Source organism: Pleurodeles waltl, chromosome 6 (genome assembly GCF_031143425.1).
Source record: "Pleurodeles waltl isolate 20211129_DDA chromosome 6, aPleWal1.hap1.20221129, whole genome shotgun sequence".
Taxonomy (NCBI): domain Eukaryota; kingdom Metazoa; phylum Chordata; class Amphibia; order Caudata; family Salamandridae; genus Pleurodeles; species Pleurodeles waltl.
The window spans coordinates 823,612,446-823,638,089 of NC_090445.1; the positions used below are offsets into that span (position 1 = coordinate 823,612,446).

Genomic DNA, 25,644 nt, shown 5'->3' on the forward strand with positions numbered 1-25,644 from the left:
ATGTGAGCCTAATGTCCCTATAACTTTTTTTTTACTTGAATTGGTATGGGTTTTAAAAAAAAATGTATTTCTAACTATAACATCCTAGAAACTTTTTGGATTTTTTTCGAGAATTTCTCAGTTTAAAAAAAAAAAAAGTAATTTTCATTACTATACGTTAACCCAACCACCACCGTGCACAGCCTCTGGCAGTGCGCACTGATAGTTGGTAGCAGGATCAGCCTGCAGCCAACCCCTATAACCTCCCAACGCTGCGCACGGCCTTTGACCCTGAGCAGCGGAGGTTTGTCACAGGGCTTGCAACTAACCTCTGACCACCCAACCCTGTGCTGTGCACTGCCTTTGGCGTCGAGCGCTGCAGAGATTGGCCACACAGCATGGCTGTAGCCAGTGCTTAATTTGTAAATAAAATCGTGCCAGTGCCCAAAACCCTCCTCTTAAACACGCGCCTGCTGCAATTAAATGTACAAACACGGAATGAGGCAACCTGAACCTGAAGCCATCTCGGACATCCATTTACAGCCACTCCCTACCCCTTCAGCTCACTATTGTAGCTTTTTGCTTTCTCCCATTGTGACGCTTTTTCGTTTTTCTCTTCATCCATCCTTCCCATATGTGTCTTTTGCTCGCAGTAAATGCTTGAGGCAGAAAAATAAGTGCCGGCCTTCAAAAATAAGTGCTGGTGCCCTGCTCCAGAAACTAGCACAAATTAAGCACTGCCTGTAGTCAACCCCTATAACCACTCAACACCGCGCTGCTCATGGCCTGCGGCTGTGTGCAGCAGGGGTTGGCTGCAGGCTTGGCCTGCAGGCAACCCCTGTAACCACCCAACCCCATGCTGCACACAGCTGAAGGCCCTGCGCAGCGATAATTGGCAGCAGGTCTGCATGCCCCCCTCTCCTGGCCAGTTTTGGCCCCAGGGACAACATCCCCAGGGGCCTGGACATCTAAAATGTTTGTTTTTTTGGGTGGGGAAACGTGGTTCCCCCCCCCCCCCCCCGGCACCCCACTCACCCTTGCTGACCTCTGCCCTGGGGACCCCATCCCCCAGAGCCCAGCCTAAATATTTATTTTTTGGAGGTAGGGGGCTGCATGGCCATCCCCACACCAATCTCTGCCCCTGGAGCCTGACCTAATTTATTTATTTATTTTTTATTTTTATTTTTTAGTGGGAGGGGGAACCACACAGCCCGTCCCTCCCCAGGCCGATCTCACCTCAAACATCAGCCCTAGGGAGCTGGTGGTCCCTAGGGTTTGGAGGTCCGAAATGGACCCCTTATTTGTTTTAAAATTAGCCGCAGGGAGGTGGCGGTCCCCGGGGTTGTGGGGGAGGGGGGCTGCCCCCCCCCCATTAGAATCATTAAAGCCCTGGGGAGGTGGCGGCCCTTAGGACCAGGGGGAGCTAGGCAGCCCACCATGTTGAATTTATTTAAAGCCCCAGAGAGGTGGGGGTCCCCGGGGCCAGAGGGCCCCGCATTAGAATTGTTAAAAGCCCCAGGGAGGTTGGTGGTTCTGTTGTGAATGACTGTAGCGTTTCAGCTAGACTGCTTTATTAGGGGGCACCAACCCTTTTGTTCATAGGTGACTGAGTCACCCCTATGCCAGTTAGAAGCTATCGGCCCACATTTCCAGGTTCTCTAGCAGTACCTCACCCAAACCCTAATTAGTAATGGTGATTTCTGGCAACCTAGCTCATGGACTCTAGAGACCTCTCAGGGAAATGGTGCAACAAATCTTACCTCTTTTCTCTCATTTGAAATGTCTCTTACACACACAGGGAATGAAGAAGATACAGACAGTTCTTTATTGGAAAGTCTGCAATCTACGATAAAATGCAAGTGCTGCAATGATTATGACAATGAGAAATAAGAGAAGCAGAATGGTGCGGATAAAAGTGGCAAATATGAAACCCCCCAACTTTTCAATAACATGAAATATGCAATTTCTAGTGATACGGCCTAGACCCTACACTAAAGCAAGACCGGGGCTTGATAAGCCTAATCTGCCAGTACAGTGTTCATGAGAAAAGCCCCAACACTGTTACCTTGGGATGAGATCGTCCCCTTAGTCTCCATATCAGGAATCGTAGAGACGCAAGGCTGAGATTCGCTGCAAAGCAGCGTGTAGTCTAGATTGTGTATCCTGGTGGAACCTCCTCTAACAACTTTGGTCGTTGAAGTGTTTTTAAAAGGCACATATTAGTGTTTGTGCAAGAATCCTTACGCGAGTATGTACCTAAACATCAGATTGTGTGCGCAAACTTGGGTCAGCAATTACATAACCAAAGCCTGACATGTTTGCATTCTGTTCTTGTCACCGTAAAACAAAAGGAGCATGATGATCTAATACACGTACATCACTGATATTGATGCTTTCTCGGAATGACCCTGATTAGGGAAAGAAAACCTTTCTCTAAAATGCACACATTTGCAAGCAGAACTAAAAGAAAATAAATAATTAAATAGAATAAAGTAGAGCATGATAAATGGGTCAAAGAGGACTTGGTAAGGAGGGCAACAATTCAGCAAGCTAAAAGCTAAGCTATCTCCTGTGCCCGGGCAGGGAACTAAAATGAACCCACAGCAGTCTCTGGGGCTGCTAGGGGGTGGGAGGTGCCCTCTTGTTAGTTTTATTTAAAGCCCCTGGAAGGTAGTGGTCCCCCGGTGTTAGGTTAGTTGAAAGCCCCCAGGGCTGCGGGGGGCCCAGCACCAGAGCTAAGGGCTCAGAGTGACGCTACCATGGCCCCTTTTTTTACATTGTGTCCCAACATGTCTTCAACACTTCCTTGTTGCTAGCCAATCGGATCTCAACACAAGATCATGAGCGTTTGCAGAGCTTTGTGTCCCTATATAAACACAAATTAGTTTTTTTCTTTAATTACTAAAAAAAACTACTGAACGGATTAGCACCAAAAAATTCACATTCTTGACCAAGAGCTACCTTTCTGCCAAATTTGGTGCAATTCTGTCCAGTGGTTCAGGTGCCATCGCTGTTCAAAATCCCTGCGGAAAAATGAATGGGGGTAAAATCGGTTTGTCACCCCCTGCTTGACGGATCACCCTGAAACTTTCTAAATAGTAGCTCACGTGAGTGTCAAAATTTTGAGACAATTTTGTAAATCTTCATCAGCTGGCGCCAATGATCTCGGCAAGCAAAACAAACTTTTTTCTACAGAAACTAGGATCTAATTATAACTACCTAATGGTGACCACCACTAGGTAAAATATATTATGTAGGTGTGGCATTAAGAATCGTAAATCAGTACTTGCCTATTTGCACCTACCTTCTTGGTGTTTTGGTTGTCCATATTTTTGCCACAATATTCTGTTCAAATGATATAACAATATTCTGTCCGCAATCGAAAATCGTATTGCATCTGCCAAGTTTCGTTCTCTTTTTTTTTTTTTTTTTGTCCTAATGGGGAGCATTTTATGGTCTTTCTGCCAGGACATTCTGCACCGCCACCCCCGTGATAGCCTCCACCCACAGGCCTATACATACATTTACCACCTGCTTCGATCAAGTGTGAAATGTATGTGGTTAAACCCCATGGAATGGTGAATTATGAGTGGTTTTACATATGGAAAAAAAAGCCCCACAGAGTTATTCCCTGTTTACTTGTTTTTTTTTCCATGATTGCATGGTACTGGTGTGATCTTATGAGACACCACAAGATATTGAATGGATGAGAAGCATAAGATCTTTTTAGTCCCAAAACCATGGCACGAACACAGCCAGATCTGATGGCTCACTGGACTTCTTCTTCCAGTGCTGAATCTGTGCTTGACCATTGTTGGTCACAGGTTTGAATCTTCAATTCAACTTTCCATCCGTCCTGGGTCAGTAAAATAAGTACCATTAACCTGTTTAATAATAAACCCCTGTTATTTAGCACCAAGGACCCCCTTGATAGTGCGTTTTACAAATACACACGAACTGTCAAAGCACAGCTAGACTGAAGCCCACCATACAGGGAGTGCAGAATTATTAGGCAAGTTGTATTTTTGAGGATTAATTTTATTATTGAACAACAACCATGTTCTCAATGAACCCAAAAAACTCATTAATATCAAAGCTGAATATTTTTGGAAGTAGTTTTTAGTTTGTTTTTAGTTTTAGCTATGTTAGGGGGATATCTGTGTGTGCAGGTGACTATTACTGTGCATAATTATTAGGCAACTTAACAAAAAAAAACATATACCCATTTCAATTATTTATTATTACCAGTGAAACCAATATAACATCTCAACATTCACAAATATACATTTCTGACATTCAAAAACAAAACAAAAACAAATCAGTGACCAATATAGCCACCTTTCTTTGCAAGGACACTCAAAAGCCTGCCATCCATGGATTCTGTCAGTGTTTTGATCTGTTCACCATCAACATTGCGTGCAGCAGCAACCACAGCCTCCCAGACACTGTTCAGAGAGGTGTACTATTTTCCCTCCTTGTAAATCTCACATTTGATGATGGACCACAGGTTCTCAATGGGGTTCAGATCAGGTGAACAAGGAGGCCATGTCATTAGATTTCCTTCTTTTATACCCTTTCTTGCCAGCCACGCTGTGGAGTACTTGGACGCGTGTGATGGAGCATTGTCCTGCATGAAAATCATGTTTTTCTTGAAGGATGCAGACTTCTTCCTGTACCACTGCTTGAAGAAGGTGTCTTCCAGGAACTGGCAGTAGGACTGGGAGTTGAGCTTGACTCCATCCTCAACCCGAAAAGGCCCCACAAGCTCATCTTTGATGATACCAGCCCAAACCAGTACTCCACCTCCACCTTGCTGGCGTCTGAGTCGGACTGGAGCTCTCTGCCCTTTACCAATCCAGCCACGGGCCCATCCATCTGGCCCATCAAGACTCACTCTCATTTCATCAGTCCATAAAACCTTAGAAAAATCAGTCTTGAGATATTTATCGGCCCAGTCTTGACGTTTCAGCTTGTGTGTCTTGTTCAGTGGTGGTCGTCTTTCAGCCTTTCTTACCTTGACCATGTCTCTGAGTATTGCACACCTTGTGCTTTTGGGCACTCCAGTGATGTTGCAGCTCTGAAATATGGCCAAACTGGTGGCAAGTGGCATCGTGGCAGCTGCACGCTTGACTTTTCTCAGTTCATGGGCAGTTATTTTGCGCCTTGGTTTTTCCACACGCTTCTTGCGACCCTGTTGACTATTTTGAATGAAACGCTTGATTGTTCGATGATCACGCTTCAGAAGCTTTGCAATTTTAAGAGTGCTGCATCCCTCTGCAAGATATCTCACTATTTTTGACTTTTTTGAGCCTGTCGAGTCCTTCTTTTGACCCATTTTGCCAAAGGAAAGGAAGTTGCCTAATAATTATGCACACCTGATATAGGGTGTTGATGTCATTAGACCACACCCCTTCTCATTACAGAGATGCACATCACCTAATATGCTTAATTGGTAGTAGGCTTTCGAGCCTATACAGCTTGGAGTAAGACAACATGCATAAAGAGGATGATGTGGTCAAAATACTCATTTGCCTAATAATTCTGCACTCCCTGTACTTGAACTTAGTACGACATGCTGCAGCCCAACTGCTCGTGCCTGAGCGCACCTGGCGCACAGAATATTCTCAGCCAGCATACGACATACGGATAGCGTTTTCAACAAGTGAACATATTAAAATACATTACATGTAATAAACCGCACAACAGGACTGTTGGAAATGGCCCTTTTTGCACCTTTATCCACAAACTTTTTGCCTTCTTCCTCCTATTTTATTTAGGTCTGTTTATGCTGGTTTATTGTCTCCACGCACATTACCACTGCTGATCAGTGCTAAAGTGCAAGTGCTCCCTATAGAAATTGTAATGTTGATTGGTTTATCCATGATTGGCAGATTTGATTTACTAGTAAAGTCCACTAGAGGTGCCCAGGGCCTGTAAATCAAATGCTACTAGTGGGCCTGCAGCACTGGTTATGCCACCCACATTAGTAGCCCTGTAAACATGGCTCAGACCTGCCACTGCAGTGTCTGTGTGTGCAGTTTTAAACTGCAAATTCGACTTGGCAAATGTACCCACTTGCCAGGCTTCAACCTTCCCTTTTACTACATGTAAGGCACCTCTAAGTTAGGCCCTAGGTAGCCCCATGGGCAAGGTGCAGTGTATGTTTAAGGTAGGACATATACTAGTGTTGCATATGTCCTAACAGTGAAATACTGCCAAATTCGGTTTTCACTGTGCAAGGCCTATCCCTCTCATAGGTTAACATGGGGGCTGCCTTTAAATATCTTTAAAGCGCAGATTCCCTTTGAGAACAGATAAAAATGTGGAGTTTAGGGTCTCTGAACTCACAATTTAAAAGTACATCTTTTAGTGAAGTTGGTTTTTATATTGTCTGTTTGAAAATACCACTTTTAGAAAGTAGGCATTTTCTTGCTTATACCATTCTGTGACTCTGCCTGTTTGTGGATTGTCTGTCTGGGTCAGTTTGACAGTTGGGCTTTCGACACCTCTCCTCTAGACAGTGACACAAAGGGGCCTGGGTGTAGCCTGCATATCTTTATTAGCCATCTGTGCTAAAGGAGAGGAGTGGTCACTCGCACCTGAAAGGACTGTGTCTGCCCTCACACAATGCCGTCTCCGAACCCCTGGTGAGTGTCTGGGGCCTGGCCTGGACAAGGAAGGATCTTGCAAAAACCTGAGACTTTGCTTTGAAGTTTGCCAACTTCAAAGGCAGAACTGGGTATACGAAAAAGACCCAAAACCCTAGACTTTTAGAATCTTTCTGGAATCAAGAGGAACCTCTACCCAGGAAAAGAGCTGAAGAGTTGAAGGAGGAGTACTGTCCCTTTGCTGTGTTGCATTGCTGGACTGGCATGCAGATGCTGCTTCTGCCTGAAAAGAGTGCAAAGGGTGAACTTTGCTGTGTGTCCTGCTTGAGAAAATTTTCCAAGGGTTTGGAGTAGAGCTTGCCTCCTGTTGGAAGTCTCAGGAACACCAAAGACTTCAGTTTCCTCGTCCTGCAGCACTGGGAACTGTGTGTTTTGTGCTGTTCAAGAGGAGAAACCACTGCGACGGTGCCGCTGGCCTGCACCGTGACCTGCCAACGCCACACGGCGTCGCATTGCCCCGCTTTGCACCGCGACCCTGGTCTCACCGACGGCGTCATCAGATGACTTCACCGAGCCGCTGCTCGCACTGCGACCTGCGGGCCCCGCACTCCGGCATCGCCTCCTCACACCGCAGCCTGGGCATCCACAACGACGCCGCTCCTGCTGACACCAGCGCTGCTGCCTGCACCGTGGCCTGTGGATACCGCTCGTGAGGTACACGAAGCACCGTCCCATCCCGCACCGCAGCCCCGGTCCACTGACGCCAGCACCATCAACTCCTGTGTCGTCAGCAGGCATCCTGCCTGCACCGCGGCCTGTGGACACCACTTGTGAGGGTCACAAAGCACCGTTCTGTACCGCTGGCTTGGGCCTACCGATGACGCAGCTGCCTGCACCGTGACCTGTGGACACCGCACATCACACCGCCCTCTTCACACCGCAGCCCTGGTCTCACCCACGCCGCTGGACTCCATCACGAGGTGATGCCTGCACTGTAACCTGTGGACACCGCACGTCGCATCGTACCGCTTCGCACAGCAGCCCCAACGCCATCCATGCCGGCGCATCTGACTTCATCATCTTGGAGTTCGACCTGCAACGACTCAAACCGACACCGCGACGTCAGTGATGCCGCTCTCCGGAGCTCACCGCAAGGATCACGACGCCCTGCAACTCCAAGGTACTGTTTGCGGGTCTTCTTGACACCGTAGCTGGCCTGCAACGCCGCGGCCGGCCTGAACTGTTGGTTTTGTTGATCATGACGCCGTGATAGCCCCAGGTGGAGTTATCGACCTCAAGGAACCGTAGTTTTGAGTAAATCTTGTAGAATTCATATTTTTCTTACTGTATGTTGGATTTTTATCGTATTTGGTCTTGTTTTATATAGATAAATATTGGCTATTTTTCTAAAACTGGTGTGGTGTCCTTTTTGTAGTGTTTTCACCTATTACTGTGTGTTATGTGCAAATGCTTTACGCATTGCTTCTGAGATAAGCCTGACTGCTCATGCCAAGTTACCAAGGGGGTGAGCAGGGGTTATCTGAGCGGGTATCTCCCCTGTCCTGACTAGAATGAGGGTCCCTACTTGGACAGGGTGCAAACCGACTGCCAACGAGAGACCCCATTTCTAACAAGGACAAAATGATTGACACATTTGCAGAAGAAACTAATGGCTTCTGGAGTCAGTCCCTACCGATTAGATTCGTTCCCTAAGGTTCATGGGAAGTAAGTGTGTGTGTGTGTGTGTTCTTGTGGTGTTTTTTTTTTTTTTTTTTTTTTTCTGCAGTTGAATCCGTTGGAAATAGAATGCATCATATAACCCTTAAGTCTTGCAAAAAAGAAAAAATGGAAGGTAGTTATAACATTAGCGTACCCACAGAGAATCATTCACACTTTTTAATATTTAATTGGCTGCCTCAACTAGAAAATCCTCAATGTTTTAGATGTTTCTTTTCAAATGTTTGAATTCGTTGTTAATTATCTTAAACTGGGTCATACCACTGGTGCCATTTGTTTTCCTATGCCAATACTGTACATGGGTCACAGAGCACGTTTTTAAATGAATTAAATAACAGAAACATGCCTTCTGCTAGAATGGGAGTTTGGGGGTAGCGAGGGCTTGCCCGGGCTAATCGGGCGTTGGTGGTAGAATCCACCACAGGGTTAGCAGGGATTGGTTAGGTTACCTAAAGGGTGGGTGTAAGGGGGGGTTTATATATAAGGGGCAAGGTGTGGGCAGCCTCTTTGGCCGTTTTTGTCACACCCAGTAGGCATCTTGTTGAATTTGGGCCCACCCGCCCTCCCAATTTTTTGGGTCAAGCTTCAGGTCTTTTTTTAATCCTTTAGGTTGAATATTATTTAGCTACGGTTTTGTTAAATTTTTATTTGGTTTGTGTTATTGACAGTGTTTTCGAAGTCCATGGGCCTATATATTATTAGTTTACGGGACTGCATTATAACTGTTTTATTAAGCTTTAATAGGACAGGTTTTTATTTTAATTGTTTTGCATAATGTTTGTTAACATGCTGCTGGTAGACAGGTCTGGTTTTAGGTGGATTTTTCACAGACAGGCTTTGGGGGGGATGGTAGGGATACAAAACAATGAGGTCAGGGAGTTTTGACAAGGAACAGAAGGGAGGTGGACAGCAGGACAGAAAGCTAATAGATTGGTCGGGTCAGGGTGGAGATGGAAAAGGGGTATTGATGAGGGGTACGTTTTTTTAGAGGGTGGGGCAGGGTCTAGGAAAACACATGTATTAGTGAGGACTTTTAGTTTTGTAAGGCTTGAATGCCAAAGTTAATGTTTTTATACCAGATCTGTGCTATTAAAACGGCCTTTTTCCCCTTAAAGTGGTGAGTTGTGGTTTGTACCCCCTTTCGCCCGATACATATTGAGGAAGGAGTTAGGCTGGTACACGACATCATTCAGTTCACAGCCTCTTGTTCTTTATTATAATAATGGCTCTCGCTTAATTGTTTTAGTCTCAGGAAGTGATTGATTGTGAGGAAAGGGACGCTCATTCTTAATTGCTGGCTTTACTTCCAAGTCGTGTTTCAGTGTGTGGGAGTACAAAAGCCTTGGTGCAGAGGTGTCTCCCATATGGCCATGAAAAGCAATTTCAAATTCATTGATAACCCTAAATTTTAGTTGGTTCGATACTAGTTTCCAAATTTCAACAAACTATCGAGCGCTAGTCGCATTCTGAGGTGCAGGTTTTTAGATTGTTGTTGACAACGTTACTTAACTGATAACTTCTTTATAGGTCTGGCTATAGACCTGGCTACTTCAGCCGCGGCTGATCTTTTGATACCATTTACTCATCAAAACGCTAAATACATTGTTTATTCTCAACTCATACTTGTAGTATTCCTTTTATGATGTTTATTGAAGAAGCAGTGTGCAACACCTTTTGATGCGTGCCCAAACTCAAGAGTTTGTGTGTAAAGTGATCAGGGGTAATACTACTCGGCGGTGCGGCAGCTTTAGACATGTTCCATATTTTAAATGTAATAGGCATTGTCAACGCAAGTAGTTCTGATGTTGATCAAGTGTCTAATGTGTTTTTCAAGCATGCCCAAAAAATAAAAATCACATCAGTCACGTGCTTGCAATACAAATGTTGAATTAAAATAACAATTGGGCATAATTTTAACATAACTGTTCAGTGCATCTAGTCATTCAGGTTGTAGGAGGCTTGCCTGTGGGTGCCTGGCTTGTAGTGGGTACCAGAGGTACTTACACCTTTTGCCAGGTCCAGTTATCCCTTATTAGTGTAGAAGAGGTGTTTCTAGCAGTTTAGGCTGATAGAAGGTAGCTATAGCAGAGCAGCTTAGGCTCAACTAGGAGACATGCAAAGCTCCTACTATACCACTGGTGTCATATGCACAATATCATAAGAAAACACAATACACTGATATACTAAAAATAAAGGTACTTTATTTTTATGACAGTATGCCAAAAGTATCTCAGTGAGTACCCTCAGTATGAGGATGACAAATATACACAAGATATATGTACACAATACCAAAAATATGCAGTAATAGCAAAAGGAAGTAATGCAAGCAGTGTAAAGTTACAAAAGATTGCAATAGGAGCACATAGGTATAGGGGCAACACAAACCATATACTCCAAAAGTGGAATGCGAACCACGAATGGACCCCAAACCTATGTGAGCTTGTAGAGGGTCGCTTGGACTGTAAGAAAACAGTGAGGGTTAGAAAAATAGCCCACCCCAAGACCCTGTAAGGTAGGTGTAAATTGCACCTACAACCCCCAGAGAGCACAGAAGGCGGGATAGGGGGATTCTGCAAGGAAGACCAACACCAGCAATGCAACAACAGTGGATTTCCGGACCTGAGTACCTGTAAGACAAGGGGACCAAGTCCAAGAGTCGCAACAGTGTCGAGAGTGGGCAGGAGCCCAGGAAATGCCAGCTGAGGGTGCAAGGAAGCTGCCACCGGATGGAAGAAGCTTTGTGTTCTGCAAGAACGAAGAGGACTAGGAACTTCCCCTTTGGAGGATGGATGTCCCACGTCGTGAAGAAGCTTGCAGAGGTGTTCCCACGCAGAAAGACTGCAAACAAGCCTTGCTAACTGCAAGGGTCGCGGTTAGGGTTTTTGGATGCTGCTGTGGCCCAGGAGGGACCAGGATATCGCCACTTGGATGAGGAGACAGAGGGGGGGGCAGCAAGTCCGGGAGCCCTCACAGAAGCAGGCAGCACCCGCAGGAGTACCGGAACAGGCACTTAGAAGAGGAGTGAACCGGAGTCCACCCGAAGCCAGAAAAGGGAGTCCCACAACGCCGGAGGACAACTCAGAAGGTTGTGCACTGCAGGTTAGAGTGTCGGGACCCAGGCTTGGCTGTGCACGAAGGAAATCCTGGAAGAGTGCACAGGAGCCGGAGCAGCTGCAAATCACGCGGTACCCAGCAATGCAGTCTAGCGTGGGGAGGCAAGGACTTACCTCCACCAAACTTGGACTGAAGAGACACTGGACTGTGGGAGTCACTTGGACAGAGTTGCTGAGTTCCAGGGACCACGCTCGTCGTGCTGAGAGGGGACTCAGAGGACCGGTGATGCAGTCTTTTGTTGCCTGCGGTTGCAGGGGGAAGATTCCGTCGACCCACGGGAGATTTCTTCAGAGGTCCTGGTGCAGAGAGGAGGCAGGCTACCCCCAGAGCATGCACCACCTGGAAACATTCGCGAAAGCCGTCAGGATGAAGCAATACAAGGTTGCTAGTAGTCGTCTGGCTACTTTGTTGCGGTTTTGCAGGCGTCCTGAGCAGTCAGCGGTCAATCCTTTGGCAGAAGGTGAAGAGGGAGATGCAGAGGAACTCTGGTGAGCTCTTGCATTCGTTATCTGAAGAATTCCCCAAAGCAGAGACCCTAAATAGCCAGAAAAGGAGGTTTGGCTACGTAGGAAGGAGGATTGGCTACTAAGAGAGGTAAGAGCCTATCAGAAGGAGTCTCTGACATCACCTGCTGGCCCTGGCCACTCAGCAGTCCAGTGTGCCAGCACACCCCTGAATCCAAGATGGCAGAGGTCTCGGGCACGCTGGAGGAGCTCTGGGCACCTCCCCTGGGAGGTGCAGGTCAGGGGAGTGGTCACTCCCCTTTCCTTTGTCCAGTTTCGCACCAGAGCAGGGCTGGGGGATCCCTTAACCGGTGTAGGCTGGCTTATGCAGAGATGGGCAAATCGTTTGTTCTGCCTTCCTGGGCCAGGGCTGCCTGGACCCCAGGAGGGCAGAAACCTGTCTGAGGGGTTGGCAGCAGCTGCAGTGGAGACCCCAGAAAGGCAGTTTGGCAGTACCCAGGTTCTGTGCTAGAGACCCGGGGGATCATGAAATTGTCACCCCCAATACCAGAATGGTATTGGGGGTGACAATTCCATGATCCTAGACATATTACATGGCCATGTTCAGAGTTACCATTGTGACGCTGTACATAGGTAGTGACTTACGTACAGTGCACGCGTGTGATGGTGTCCCCACACTCACAAAGTCCGGGGAATTTGCCCTGGACGATGTGGGGGCACCTTGGCTAGTGCCAGGGTGCCCTCACACTAAGTAACTTTGCACCCAACCTTCACTAGGTGAAGGTTTGACATATAGGTGACTTATAAGTTACTTATGTGCAGTGGTAAATGGCTGTGAAATAACGTGGACGTTATTTCACTCAGGCTGCACTGGCAGGCCTGTGTAAGAATTGTCAGATCTCCCTAGGGGTGGCAAAAGAAATGCTGCAGCCCTTAGGGATCTCCTGGAACCCCAATACCCTGGGTACCTCAGTACCATATACTAGGGAATTATAAGGGTGTTCCAGTATGCCAATCTGAATTGGTGAAATCGATCACTAGCCTGTTAGTGACAATTTAGAAAGCAGAGAGAGCATAACCACTGAGGTTCTGGTTAGCAGAGCCTCAGTGAGACAGTTAATCATCACACAGGGAACACATACAGGGCATATACTTATGAGCACTGGGGCCCTGCCTGGCAGGGTCCCAGTGACACATAGACTCAAACAACATATATACAGTGAAAAATGGGGGTAACATGCCAGGCAAGATGGTACTTTCCTACACAGGTGGACTAAGAACAGGTGTAGAAACCATTTTAGTTTTAATGCACATCACCGGGAAATTAGTTTCATGGACTCAAAATAAAGGTTTTTTTTAGTTACTACCTAAAGGCATACTTTAAACTAACAAGAATGATTAACATTTAAAAAAAAAGGTAAAGAATGGAAAAGAAAAAACACGCATTGGGAAAGTAAATAATAGCCCCACCACCCCTGACTCTGAAGTGCACCCACTTCTTTCAGATGAATGTGCACATGCAATCACGATAAAAAAAACAAATGCTGTCCGTGACAGTGAAGAAGAGAACTGCTGAAGTGGACTGACCATTGTGCCCTGCTGTACGTTGTGGTAGACAGAAATCCAATTTGAATTACTCTTGAACAAACCAATGGATGAAGAAGGCCGATACAAATCCCATTTAAGTACTTCTATATGTGTATCACTTGCTCAATAGATATAAAAAATAGATATTTTACGTTTTCGAAAACATGAGGCTGTTGAGAAAGTTAAAACTGTATAAAAAGGAGTTCCTTTAATGGGGATGTTTGCAAACCTTAAATTCGTCTTGATCTTTAGTGTCAAATCCAGAAGGATGAGGTTGTTGACACTTTTTCTAAATGTGCACGTTTGGCTGGGAAATTATTTTTGAATACTAACGATTTTATGATGAATGTATTTGTAACTGCTGAACTAATAATGTTGCACTTAAAACAATTTTGTTTAGATATTAGAAGTGTTTATTAACTTGTTTAGTTATGCCAGATTTTTACTGAGACATCATTTTATTAAAATGGATGCCTTTTGTTCTGCTCATCTTGCTTCTGTTCATCACCCTACCCTTAAATGCATTGCATTTAGTGGGTGGCACAAGCCGTGCTGCAGGCCTACTAGTAGCATTTAATTCACAGCCCCTGGGTACATGTAGTACCGTTTAACTAGGGACTTATAAGTACATTAAATATGCCAATTGGGTGTAAGCCAATTCTACCATGTTTAGAGAAGAGCACAAGCACTTTAGCAGTGGTAAAGAGCACAGTCATAAGACCAACAAAAGCAAATTTAGCAAAAAGTTTGGGGGTGACCCTGCAGAGAGGGCCAGGTCCAGCTGTGTGGGAAGGGGTGAGTGGTGGTGCCTGCAGCTGATGCAATCATTACACAAGAGACAAAAGTAATCCCAACATTTTTTCATGCTGGAAATTCACAATGTCGCAGAATTGTAATCTGTAATGACACATAAGGAGACCTCTTACAGACAGATTGATCATTCCTAGTCATCTCCCTATCCATATCCACCTGCTGGCGAGGCCTGTCTTTACCTATTTCACATGGTGTGTGGAATTGTTACCTACCTAGCATCACACATTTCATTAATTATTACTGTTGCAATTCCAACATTGTGTGTGTGTGTGTTGGGGGGTGTGGGGTGGGGAAGGGTGCCGGGCGCTTTGGCCTTGCAAGCCTTCCACCATATGGCATGCTTGTCACAAGTACAGCTGACCATTTGCCTATGGAGATATTGCACTGTCATGTTTTGTGGGCCATTTATCTCTCATGGATGTTTCATTGAGTCAATCAGTATCATGTTTATATCGAATATCTCACACTAATGCTGTTGGTTGTCCTCTAGAGACCTCTAGTATCCTCATGCCTGCTCCCCTCTCTAAATGCACCTGAATCCCTTGTTCCCCTAGAGCTCTGCTTCTGTCAGAATTGTGAATGGTGCCTATTTCAAACGCATCCTCTACCCCACACTCAGACTCTGTGCTCAGTGAGGTGGTACAGTTACATTGGCGGTGTTGAGCTCATGCAGGACATCCTGCTCAGCCCCTCCTATTGCCTTTGCGTCCCTAAACCACTCAGTCAAGGTCCCAGCAAGAGATGTGCCCGTGGTCATGAATGTCCCTCTTCTCGTCTCATCTGTCATGGTATTTGGGAATGCTGCAGTCGCTCGTTCTGGGGACAGTAAGTTTGACTCCACACACTTCATTGAGTATGCGATGAACGATAAAAGCATGTGAGACACTGCTACTGAATGTTTAGGGGTAAGTTGAATATACACCTTGGCAATCGAGCAGGTGGATTCAGATAAATACCATGTACTATGGCCAGTTACTGCTCAGTTCCCTTTTTTAGATAGTTTGCAGATGGATGTATCCTTGCAACAGAGAAATCCTTATCCCAACTAAGCCACCGTACTCTGGTGTAGATGGTCGAGTGCTGTTCTAAAAAAAGCTGAAGGTTGTTCCTGGAAAGAGGTGGAGAGTGCCTCAGTGTTTAAAAGTAATCCATGCTGCAGCAGTGTTGCCTGATATTGTATCCTCGAATACACTGAAGAGCGATTGCGACCAGGGTTCCTCTGTACGCAACAGTGTCACTGAGGCCCATCTTTACAAAGGGCTTACGTTGCCTTCTGTCATGCAAGGTGGCACTAGGCAAAGCATGCCCTTTAGTGGGATTTATTAAGCCACACAAAGCCACCTTGTGTAGCTCTGCGTGGCTTAGTAAATCCAGAATAATGCATGGTAGAGCAAATCGCTGCCTTGCATTATTACTCTACATTAGGAAGGCATTCCAAGGGTGCAGCGTGGGCGCTCAAATGTATCTACCCATGGATTTTGACACAATCTCAGATTTACTAAGGTTAGTAATCCTAGAATTGCATCAAAGTAGTACACCTTCCTAACAGAGGCATACCAAGGAGAAATATCTTCATTTCTCCCCGTTATTTCCACTAAATGTGCTGCATTTTGCAGCACCCGTACAAAGAGGATGCCTTGCAGTCGTCATTCAGTGATAAATCAGACCATGCCTCAAAGTACTGTTTTACTCAATCCTGCCTGGTGGAAGGGTGCCTCTATTAGTGCTAGGCAGCACTCCGTGAACTAGTGTAGGGAGAGAGCAGGCATGCGTCAGATCTTAGTAGGTACAGTACATTTCTGCTCTCTCCCTGTCACACAGTGCAGCACTGCAAGTTGTCTTGCTGCGTTGCTCTGTGTGACTTTTTGATAAATCTGCTCCCGAGTGTCTAGACAATACACCTGTCAAGTGGATTTATATCTGGGGATTTCCCTTCTAAGAACTTTGCTGTGATCATGAATGTGCGGTCACTAAGCAAGAGGCGTTTGAGTAAATCCCTTTAAGGTGCACATGTGCGCATCAGCTATGTTGTATACTGTCTTGGAGTTGGCTGTCACTGTTAGACTGTGGCATTGATGCCCACCAGAGACCTTGCCATTCTTCCATTGGGGTTTAGTCCACAAATCTGTGTCACCTTAGTTTATTGATCTGCTGCAGCTCAGGGATTCCATCACTTTGTTCACATTTGAGTCTGACTTTGGGCTTTTTCTATTCTCTCATGTTGCTGGATGTTTGTGATGCAGTCCCAAAGCCTGTCATCTGGACCGGTCTGCAAGAGTCATTTCTTTGCTGAAAGTCTCAACTGGTATTGTTTGAATTTTAGATGTGCCATAGTTGTAGGATGCTGAGTGAGTACACAGAATCACAAGGTCAAGCCATAAAGCTTTTTGGAGGGATTGCTTCTTTTTTTTTTTCTAGAATCACTGAGCAACTTTACATCCAGGTGGACTTCATCCTAGTATGAGCTAGTCATCACTATGTACGTCAGGCTAATTGGTTGTTTCTGCCTGGCCTGTCGGGTGTTTTAAGTGGATGCAGTCATTTGCTCATCCTTGTTTGTGGTGCTGGTGTTACTAGTGCTATCTTCTAGGGTTGTGTGGAGTTGAATTTGCTTCCACGTGTATTTTGGAGTGAAAATCCAAGGATTACTGGTTCCAGTAGGATCCATTAAGGTGTCTTGGAATGTTCCAGTTCAGGGGTTAGTATGTGTTGCTCTTGGCAGTCTGAGTCCAGTTCACTGTTGGGCCTTTGCTGCTGCCAGAGATTTCAGTACTTGGTGTTACTAGTGTGTGCAGTAGACATTACTGGTGAGAATGCTTCTGTTTGCAGACGGAGCTCACGTCCTGATAGGTGGATATAACTTGAGAGGCAGCATGCGTCTTCTCTGGAAATGTTGCTTACCTTTCGAAAAAGAAAATCCTGTTTAGTTTGGGTCAGATGTGCCTTACTTCATTTTGCGGGTCTCATACTTTCCTTTGGTGTCATATTTTCGTATGAAGCATACACAGAGAGATTTTAGTTGGTGGGCGTTGTTGCCAGGCTTTTTCACTATCCACATGCCTGATCTGTGCCCAGTAGACTCACTGTTTTTGACCTGCACTTCTGTGGAAGATCTTGAAAAGATTGTATTGTGCATTGTGAGTAATGTGGGTGTGGGCATTTAGGTGACTGTTATCTGTATGATTGGTTTTATGTGTATTTCCATGACGTACAACTGAATGTGTATCTGGGGATCTGGGTCTAGGTTCAGCTTGGGAGATGAGCGGGTTTGAGAGTGCATGTATTGCGTTGTGACCTTGGATTTATTTGTTTTGTGGATCTTTCTACTATTATATAATTTACCAGTCGCTGTATGTCTATATGTTCATCCATGTGCTGGCTGCCTCTCTCTACTTATTTCCGGTTTCATTGTTTAGTTGTCATGAGAGAGGTGGTGAGGATGGCCAGGGCTTGCGTGTAGATATTGTTTTTAGGACAAGTGCTTTGACCTGCTGTAAGCATTGTGGGCTTTTTAACCACTCCCACCTATCACTTTCACTCGTTCATAGGCTTGCCCTTCAAAAATCACTTGATGTAATTAGTAATTGCTTTACATTTGTCCCACCTTGAGGCAGTTTTTTTCACACCTTGCAGACTGCCCATTACATGGATTATTGCACAATTGCCAATATACTTCAGTGTGGGCAAACTACTGTTTTTGTCTCTCCACTTCGTGCTGCATGGTGGCCAATGCCGCTCAGTGTGAACAGGCACTACAGCGTGAACTCGATCGGCGGTATTGAAGCGCTGGTCATATTGTTCAGTTACCTAATCAGTCATTTCTTGTGGCTTTCCCCTTAAAACACTTGAAATTGGTAAATGCTTCACTTAAAACTGAAATCCTCAAAGCGTAAGGACTCTCCAGGCACAGCTGGAGAGACGATACTACAATATTCACTGCACTTGGAAAAACTCGACCCATAATGCTTTGCAAGCATTCCTCTTCACAACATGTTTATCTGTAACTCAGCCTGTGGTGGCCCTAGGACAATGGGACCACCATCCAAATGTTCAGCATGCTGAGCTCTTTCTGTCTAGGTTATCTTTGGGTCCCCACACTAGGTTAGTGGGGACAGCAAAATAATAACCTCTCCCATCATTCAGTGCCTTTTTAAGCATTCTCATGGCTGGAACTTTTGTTTTCTAGGTGGGAATAGCTTGTGTGTGAAGGGCCTTGTTTGTAATATCATTGCCTTAGGCCTGCTACTCCTGAAAATATGTAACACTATTTATTGCCATTTTATTTTTCTGCCTGTGGTGTTCATAGGACAATGGGATCATCTTCAAAACATTGACCATGTGATCTTTCTGTCTACATCACCACTGCCAGTGGGCATTCCAAAATAATAAACCCTCCCACCATTCTTTTAAGCCTTCGCATGGCTAGAACTTTTATTTTACAGCTAGGAGAAATTTTGTTTTAAAGGCCTTGTTTGTAATATCAATGCAGTATGCCTACACCCTCTATGGGTCAAGTATATGGGTACGCTGCATAACTTTCTTGTGTTCTTACAGTCTAATGCCAAACGTTTATTTCTGATAACGGTTATAATGATACTTGTATTTGTTTTAATAATACTTCCTTATTACAATTATTACCATAATTCAGGCCAACGTAACTTCCTTATTACACTATGAATGTTTGAACACTCTTAATATTTTGGGTGCTCCCTCAAGTTTTTCTCTTCTGTGGCGGTCCTGTGTCTTTTTTGGGGAATTGTGTTAGCCGGCCAGCTACACTGATGGTGGAGCGGCAAAGTGGTATTCTATTGGAATTAGCATGGGAGATTTAAATTAGGATGCTAAATGACATTTAAATTTTTTGCTGCAGATAAAGGAAGAAGGTAAATGTAAGTGCTTTAACTAAATGGAGGGCCACTTTAATTATATGGCAGGAAAAGACAAAATTATGAGGCAAGATTGACCAATTTATATGGCAAGAGAAATTCAGTTATGAATTTACATTGCCAATAGCTCTAACTGAAGTAAATGGGAGACCCATTGCATTACAAATTCTTGTTGCTATTGCATCTGAAGGGCGCCTTGCACCTTTGTTGGTGCAGGCAAGTTTCATTTTTGCATTTCTAACTAGTTTGTGGTTTGTTTCTGTTTCTTGGCAGTAGTTGTCATGTCTACACATCAGTTACGATGCAAGATATATGGATTTTCTGTTTGGTAATGTCTTCCAATGGGTGTGCCCTTTGTCTGACATCTCTGGGACTTTGCTTTTAGGACTGTTTATGTTTTACCTGGACTTTTCATCTTTTTACGTGCTCAATTGTCAAAGGTCACTTTTGTCCTTGTGTTGGTGTTTGCCATAGTTCAACCTTACAACTTATGGAAGGTCCTGACTTGTTTGTTTGACTTACTTGACATGACCCTTTCTGACTTGTCAACATATATGATTGATCAATATGCATCCTTTGCACATTATGCAGACAGGTACATGCACGTATGGTCATTTGTTTTCTACAAATGTGTATAAATTAACATTTTTTTCCCACTAATTTTCCAGCACTTCCGCTAGGTGAGAACTTCTAAACCCTTTCTTTAATTGGACTATATACATGGAATCAGATGAACGCATTTCGTGACTGATGTAAAGTCCATCTGAATGCTTTAATTCAGTCAGTGGTAGGATGTTCCTTTACAAGGAAAATACACGCTGACTAGTGTCATTCCTCTTGACATGCTAGGGTTTAATTACTGCTTCATTTTGGGATCTCGGAAACATGTACACATGCTGCTCACTGACCACTTGCCTACATAAATGCTTTGTAATGTTGCCTTCTATACCTAATCCACTCCCCTCAACCTCAAATGAAGGAGTTTTGTCATTTAAATTCTGTGGAAGAGAATTGCTCTTCAGCTATCATCTTACATTGACTTTCTTGTTGTCTTTCAGCTCATTGGATGGCTTTTGATTGGAGGTGTTGCAGTTAGCATTTTCCTCATGAAGTGTTTTAAGCATTGCTGTTCCAAAATTAGCTTTCTACAAGAGGATTACTGGTCCCAGTATTCCTCTGCTGAAAATACACTCTTCAATCGTACATCGGAAGTCCATGCCAAGATTCTGGCTGCTGCCAACGTGAAGCAGTTCTTTGGAATGGTGGCTCTGGACAAAGATGAGAAGGAGATGATCAAGGAATTTCCAGTAGAGAGTGTGCAATCAACTTTCCAGTGGAACGACATTACTGGGGTCTACACATACAAGGAGATCAATGGGTTTCCAGTTTACAGCCGGCTCCACAAGTGGGCAAAGATGGCTGTTGGTGAGACGACTGATGCTAATGGCAAGGAAATGGAACTTTTGACTGTCTGAGATATTGTGAGGAGGTATACGTAGTAGTAGAGCATGTTTTTATTGGGACACTTTTCCTTCCAGGTATAAATATACATAAGGTCGGTTTTTCTTTTAACCCATTCTTTTTCTGTATTGTGCATACCACAGGGTGCCAGAGCATGCGTCTTCATTAAAGAATGTAAAATGTCCAAATGTTTTGCACTAAATTCAAATTCATCTATGTGACTGTTGCTAGTATGTCTAATCTATGTGACTGTTGCTAGGAAGGTATTACGGTTTTTATATACATTTTTAACAGATTGTTTTTTAAAAAGTTTTTTTTTTTTTTTTTTTTTTTTTAAATAAGAATACATTTTTAGATCTCCAGAATAAATTTAATTCGTTGGAACGTTGTCAACTTTTTTCTATTGTGATCAGTAACAAAACTATGTTCCTGACTCGTTGCTCTTACTGGAGGTTTGCTCTAGGACTCAAAAGTAGAGGAGGGCTTATAATGTGACATGGATGCTTTGTACCCAGGGGGTTCATCCAAATAAACCTCTGTCTACTGGTGCTCCTGATGAAAGAATTGTTATGTATTGTCATTCTAGCCATTTGTGTACTTGAAAAGCAGGCTATTTCTTAGCCCTGTTGTACATATCCATTCCTTTTGCTTACTTACCTGTAAATATCTGTTGCCTTTTGCTGTTTATTGTAAATAAATCATTTACATCTAAGCACCGCAGGTGTTATTAATATATTGTGTAACACAATACTGCTGTGATTCTCTGACCCAGATGTGTGAATTAAAATAGCATAGTTAATGATTGAAAAAGGCTAGGAAGAAGTAATTCAATATATATTTGATAATCCAGTAAATTAAATTAAGGTAAACGGTATCTGTAAAACACTTCCGTGAGTAAGCATACTGATCATGTTTCTTAATTCAGCTCCAGTCTGGGTCCTGAATTGGTATCCAGCAAAAATGGCAGTGTGGCTCTAATTGACTAATTTTCACTACAACACAACTGCATTGTAATGGTTGCCCCTTGTGGGTAATCAGGCCTGTAGTAGAATACTTCCCCAGAATGGACTTGTCATGTGCCCCTGACATAGGACAGACCGTTAGGGGTTGGGGTGCCCTCAAAATCACTCTCTTGGCATCTTTCTTTCTCTGCTGTGCCACAAAGGATCCCAGTGAATTCAACATGCGCTTCAGTGCAGCTCCTAATCTTGTGAACCAGCAGCACCTTAGCTTGCAGTCACTTCCTGGGGAAGAATAGTTTAACTTGAGTGCCTGGCTTTATGGAGACTCATGGCTAACTAGTCCTCAGAAAGGGAGGCCATGCGTGTACAGGACAGGATGCCTGACCCACATTGGCCTTTGGGGTCGGGTGTTCTTGTCATATCAACATGGTCCTTACAGGACAGAAAATAATTTTGGATTAGAGAAACTTGCATACCCTGTCGGAGAAGTTGAAGGCATAGTGTCTCACTGGATACATGCTCAGGCATTTTTATGCACTTTCTGAATATTCTGCCATTACTAAATATATATATATTTTCCAAGTAGTCTTTCCACTAGCCTCCACTGCCTCTCTGCAAGACCACCTCTCGATTTGTGGTAGTTACCCACCACATCAGGGACCCTCAGACAGAATCCGATAGGGGCACTATCCCATTTCAACAGACCACTTTTGCTGCGAGCTATACTGCACCCAGGAGGATTGTGGGGTGGAGGTTCACATTTTCATAGTGCTTATCCTCTATTTCAGTACTATTTACTTTCTACCGTTGCACCGCCTGCACCTTCCCTCTCCCTCCTTGACCCTGCCATAGATTGACACAAATTCCCCAAAGCAACGAACTGCGGCTTCCTCAAAACTATACATAGAAAACCTGTCTGTGGTCAACACACAAGTGCTTCAACCGCAAAAGGGCCAGATCTGTTCAGTTGGTCAGTGTTTGTACATGCGCAGTATACGTTCCTTAAATTAGCAGAGGTCGTAATTTTGAACACGTGGGCTTCTATAATTTTGTTCATGGAATATCTTGAGCTGTATTAGTCTATACTTTCCAGATATCCTCATTGAAAGCCCTAGATATGGGGCTTAATGTATGTGCTAAATCTGAATTCTCTTTGATGCAAAGTCCAACTGCCAAAACGCATGCACTTGCACCCCAGAACATTTCTACTCCATTGGCCTGTATGATAGACGCCCCTGTTCTTGCAAAAGACACCAAACTCTGTCTCTGACAAGCACTCTCAAACCTCAAGTGCCCCAAATGCTAGCTACCCCCTTCTAGGCAGATTTGTGCCACTTGTATGTGCATGTTTTATATTTATTTAGTCCATATTTCTGCCCATGTGCATCTTCTTTATGTTGGCCTGTGCATGTTATATAACCAGACCTATTTGCTTTGTTAAAATGGCCTAAATATTAATGCCACTTAGTCACCATTACCAAACTCCACTCGCCAACATGCTCAAGAAAACCACTAAAATCTCTGATCATAGAAGCACTGCGTTGTTTCTTCCTGCATGGAAATCCTATTTTGAAATTCATCAATCAGATCCTAAAGATTTTAGTCATTAACCCTACATCCTTCACCCTCATCCCAGTGATTACTTTTGAGGTGGCTCCACCTCACACAGGAGCAAGAAACCGGAAGTTATTCCATAACTCCACCCACCTTCTGGATGCTATAATTACTAACTTACCCAAGCAACCGGTTTTCTTTCTCCTGTCATGACTGGGATAGAACAAGAAGTAGGCCCTCTGCTGCGTTTGTCTGCATCACTGTGCCCAGTTGCACTTTTTGCCAGGCAGAAAGTGAAAAAATGGGAAGTGGAAGTAGCCCTAGTTACCTGGCTTCCTTATCTCAAGGAGGACAGGTGCTATTTATAAGAAAGTCCCCCTTTTTTACATGGTCACTCACACTTTTTGCCAGGTAATTTATGCAATTTTGACTGAACGTGCACTGGGTTCCTGCTAACCAGGTACCCAGTGCCAGATCTCTTTCCCTAAAACTGTACAATTGTTCTACAATTGGCAATACCTTTGCCCACGTAAGTCCCTAGTAAATGGTACCCCTGGCAGCTAGGGCATTGGTACCAAAGAGGGTTCCCAAGAGCTGCAGCATGTATTGTCATCCTTAGGAACCCCTCATCTAGCACATGCAGACTGCCATCACAGGCTGCGTGGCTTGGTGCAGCTAAAAGTGATAGTACATCATGGCAAACACCCTGTGTGCCATGTCCCCGAAACAGTTCATGCAATATATATGTCTCCCCTACAGCAGGCCTTACAGCCCTAAGACAGGGTGCATGTGAAGATATGTCCCTGCTATATATTGGTTGAAACTTCGACATAGTGAGTGAACAGGGATGCCATTTTAAGTACATGTGCTGGAAACTAGTCACTACGACTAAATAGGTGGTAAAATTAGTATTCAGGGAGGCGGGTCCACCCCTCAGGTCACCCCTTAGATGAGTTGCCAGATGTGGACACAAAATTGAGAAATCTGCCATCTTAGTGTTGGTGGATTTAGGCCCTCTGGGACAGAGTGATGCCCACTTCCCACAGGAAGTGGTCATATAGGGGGTGTATATGGTTCAGTAGCCCATTGGTTACTAACCTAAGTCTCCGAAATACCCCTAAATTCAGTATTTAGGGGAGCCCCTGGCACTAGGAAAAGAGATTCCTGCTGACCTACGAAGAAGGATACTCAACAGCTGCAAAAACAAAGCCTGAGCAAGAAGCCCCTGACTTGGCCCCATCCCTGCCGGCCTGTCTGCTGTTCCCACCGAATTGTGCCAAAGTCAGCTCATCCTGCAGCAGTTGTGTCTCCAAAGCCTGGGAGGATTGCCTGCCTTCTACAGAGACCCAGGAACTCCTGTGGAATAGCCAAGCTGCTGCCCTGCATCTGCAGGCACCCCAAGACAACCTGCAAGGACTCCGAGCCACCGAAGACCCGACACCTGGAAGCACCGCTGCACCTGTGCTGCACAGCCCAAGTTCAAGTGGACCAACGGTGTCAGTGTGGTCCCCTGGCCCTCCAGTGAGAAAGCCCACCTTGCTCTTGCTCACTATGGACCCTCTGACGTCACCTGCAGCTTCAACCACAAGTGCCCCTTTGGAGAAAACCCAATGCCTCAGCACACCTTTGCACCTGTCTCCCCTGGCCACGAAGAAGACTAAGGTGTGCCCTCGTCACTGGATATCTCAAGATTGAAACCCACTCATTGATTTGCTGGGTTGGCCTGCAGTTGCTGCTTCTGCCTTTAAAAGAGAGCACAGGGTGAACTTTGCTGTGTATCCTGCTTGAGCGTTATCCAAGGTCTTGGAGTAGAGTTTGCCTCCTGTTGGAAGTCTCGGGTATATTAAAGACTTCAATTTCATCTGCCTGCAGCAATGGGAACTGTGTGTTCTGTGCTGTTCAAGAAAAACCACAGCGACTCCGCTGGCCTGCACCATGACCGGACGATGCACGGAGGCCCACCGCATCACTCCGCAACACTGGTCTCACCGCCACTGCCACTGAGCCGCTGCTTGCACCGTGACCTGTGGGCTCCGCACTCCGGCATTGCCTTGTTCACACCGCAGCCTGAGCATCCCTGATGACTCTGCTCCTGCTGACACTGGTGCCGCTGCCTGCACCGTGACCTGTGGACACGGCTCAGGAGGTACACAAAGCACTGTCCTGCACCGCAGCCCCAGTCCACAGACACCAGCACAATCGACTCCAGTGTCCTCCCCAGGCGTCCCTGTCTGCACCGCAATCTGTGGACGGACACTGAGCACGTCCCGCGCTGCATCGATGACTTGGGCCTACGGATGACAGCGCTTCAGCAACAACGCCACCTGCAACGTGACCTGGTGACATCGCACGTCAAACCGCGCCTTTTCACACTGTAGCCCTGGTCTCACCAACGCTGCTGGATGCCGTCCCCGAGCCATTGCCTGCACCGTGACCCGTGGGCACCGCACGTCGCATCATCCTGCTTTGCACCGCAGCT

General features: G+C 45.1%; 1 protein-coding gene across 1 annotated transcript in view; it reads left to right on the forward strand.

Moving 5' to 3' along the window:
* Positions 1 to 21,361, forward strand: part of LOC138300289 (calcium homeostasis modulator protein 2-like) — a 55,593-nt gene extending 34,232 nt beyond the window's left edge. Inside the window, exon 3 of the mRNA XM_069239477.1 lies at positions 20,247 to 21,361. Within this exon, the coding sequence (XP_069095578.1) occupies positions 20,247 to 20,663 (417 nt within the window). The 3' untranslated portion in view covers positions 20,664 to 21,361. The remainder of the gene's footprint in view (positions 1 to 20,246) is intronic.
* The last annotated feature ends 4,283 nt before the right edge of the window (positions 21,362 to 25,644 follow it).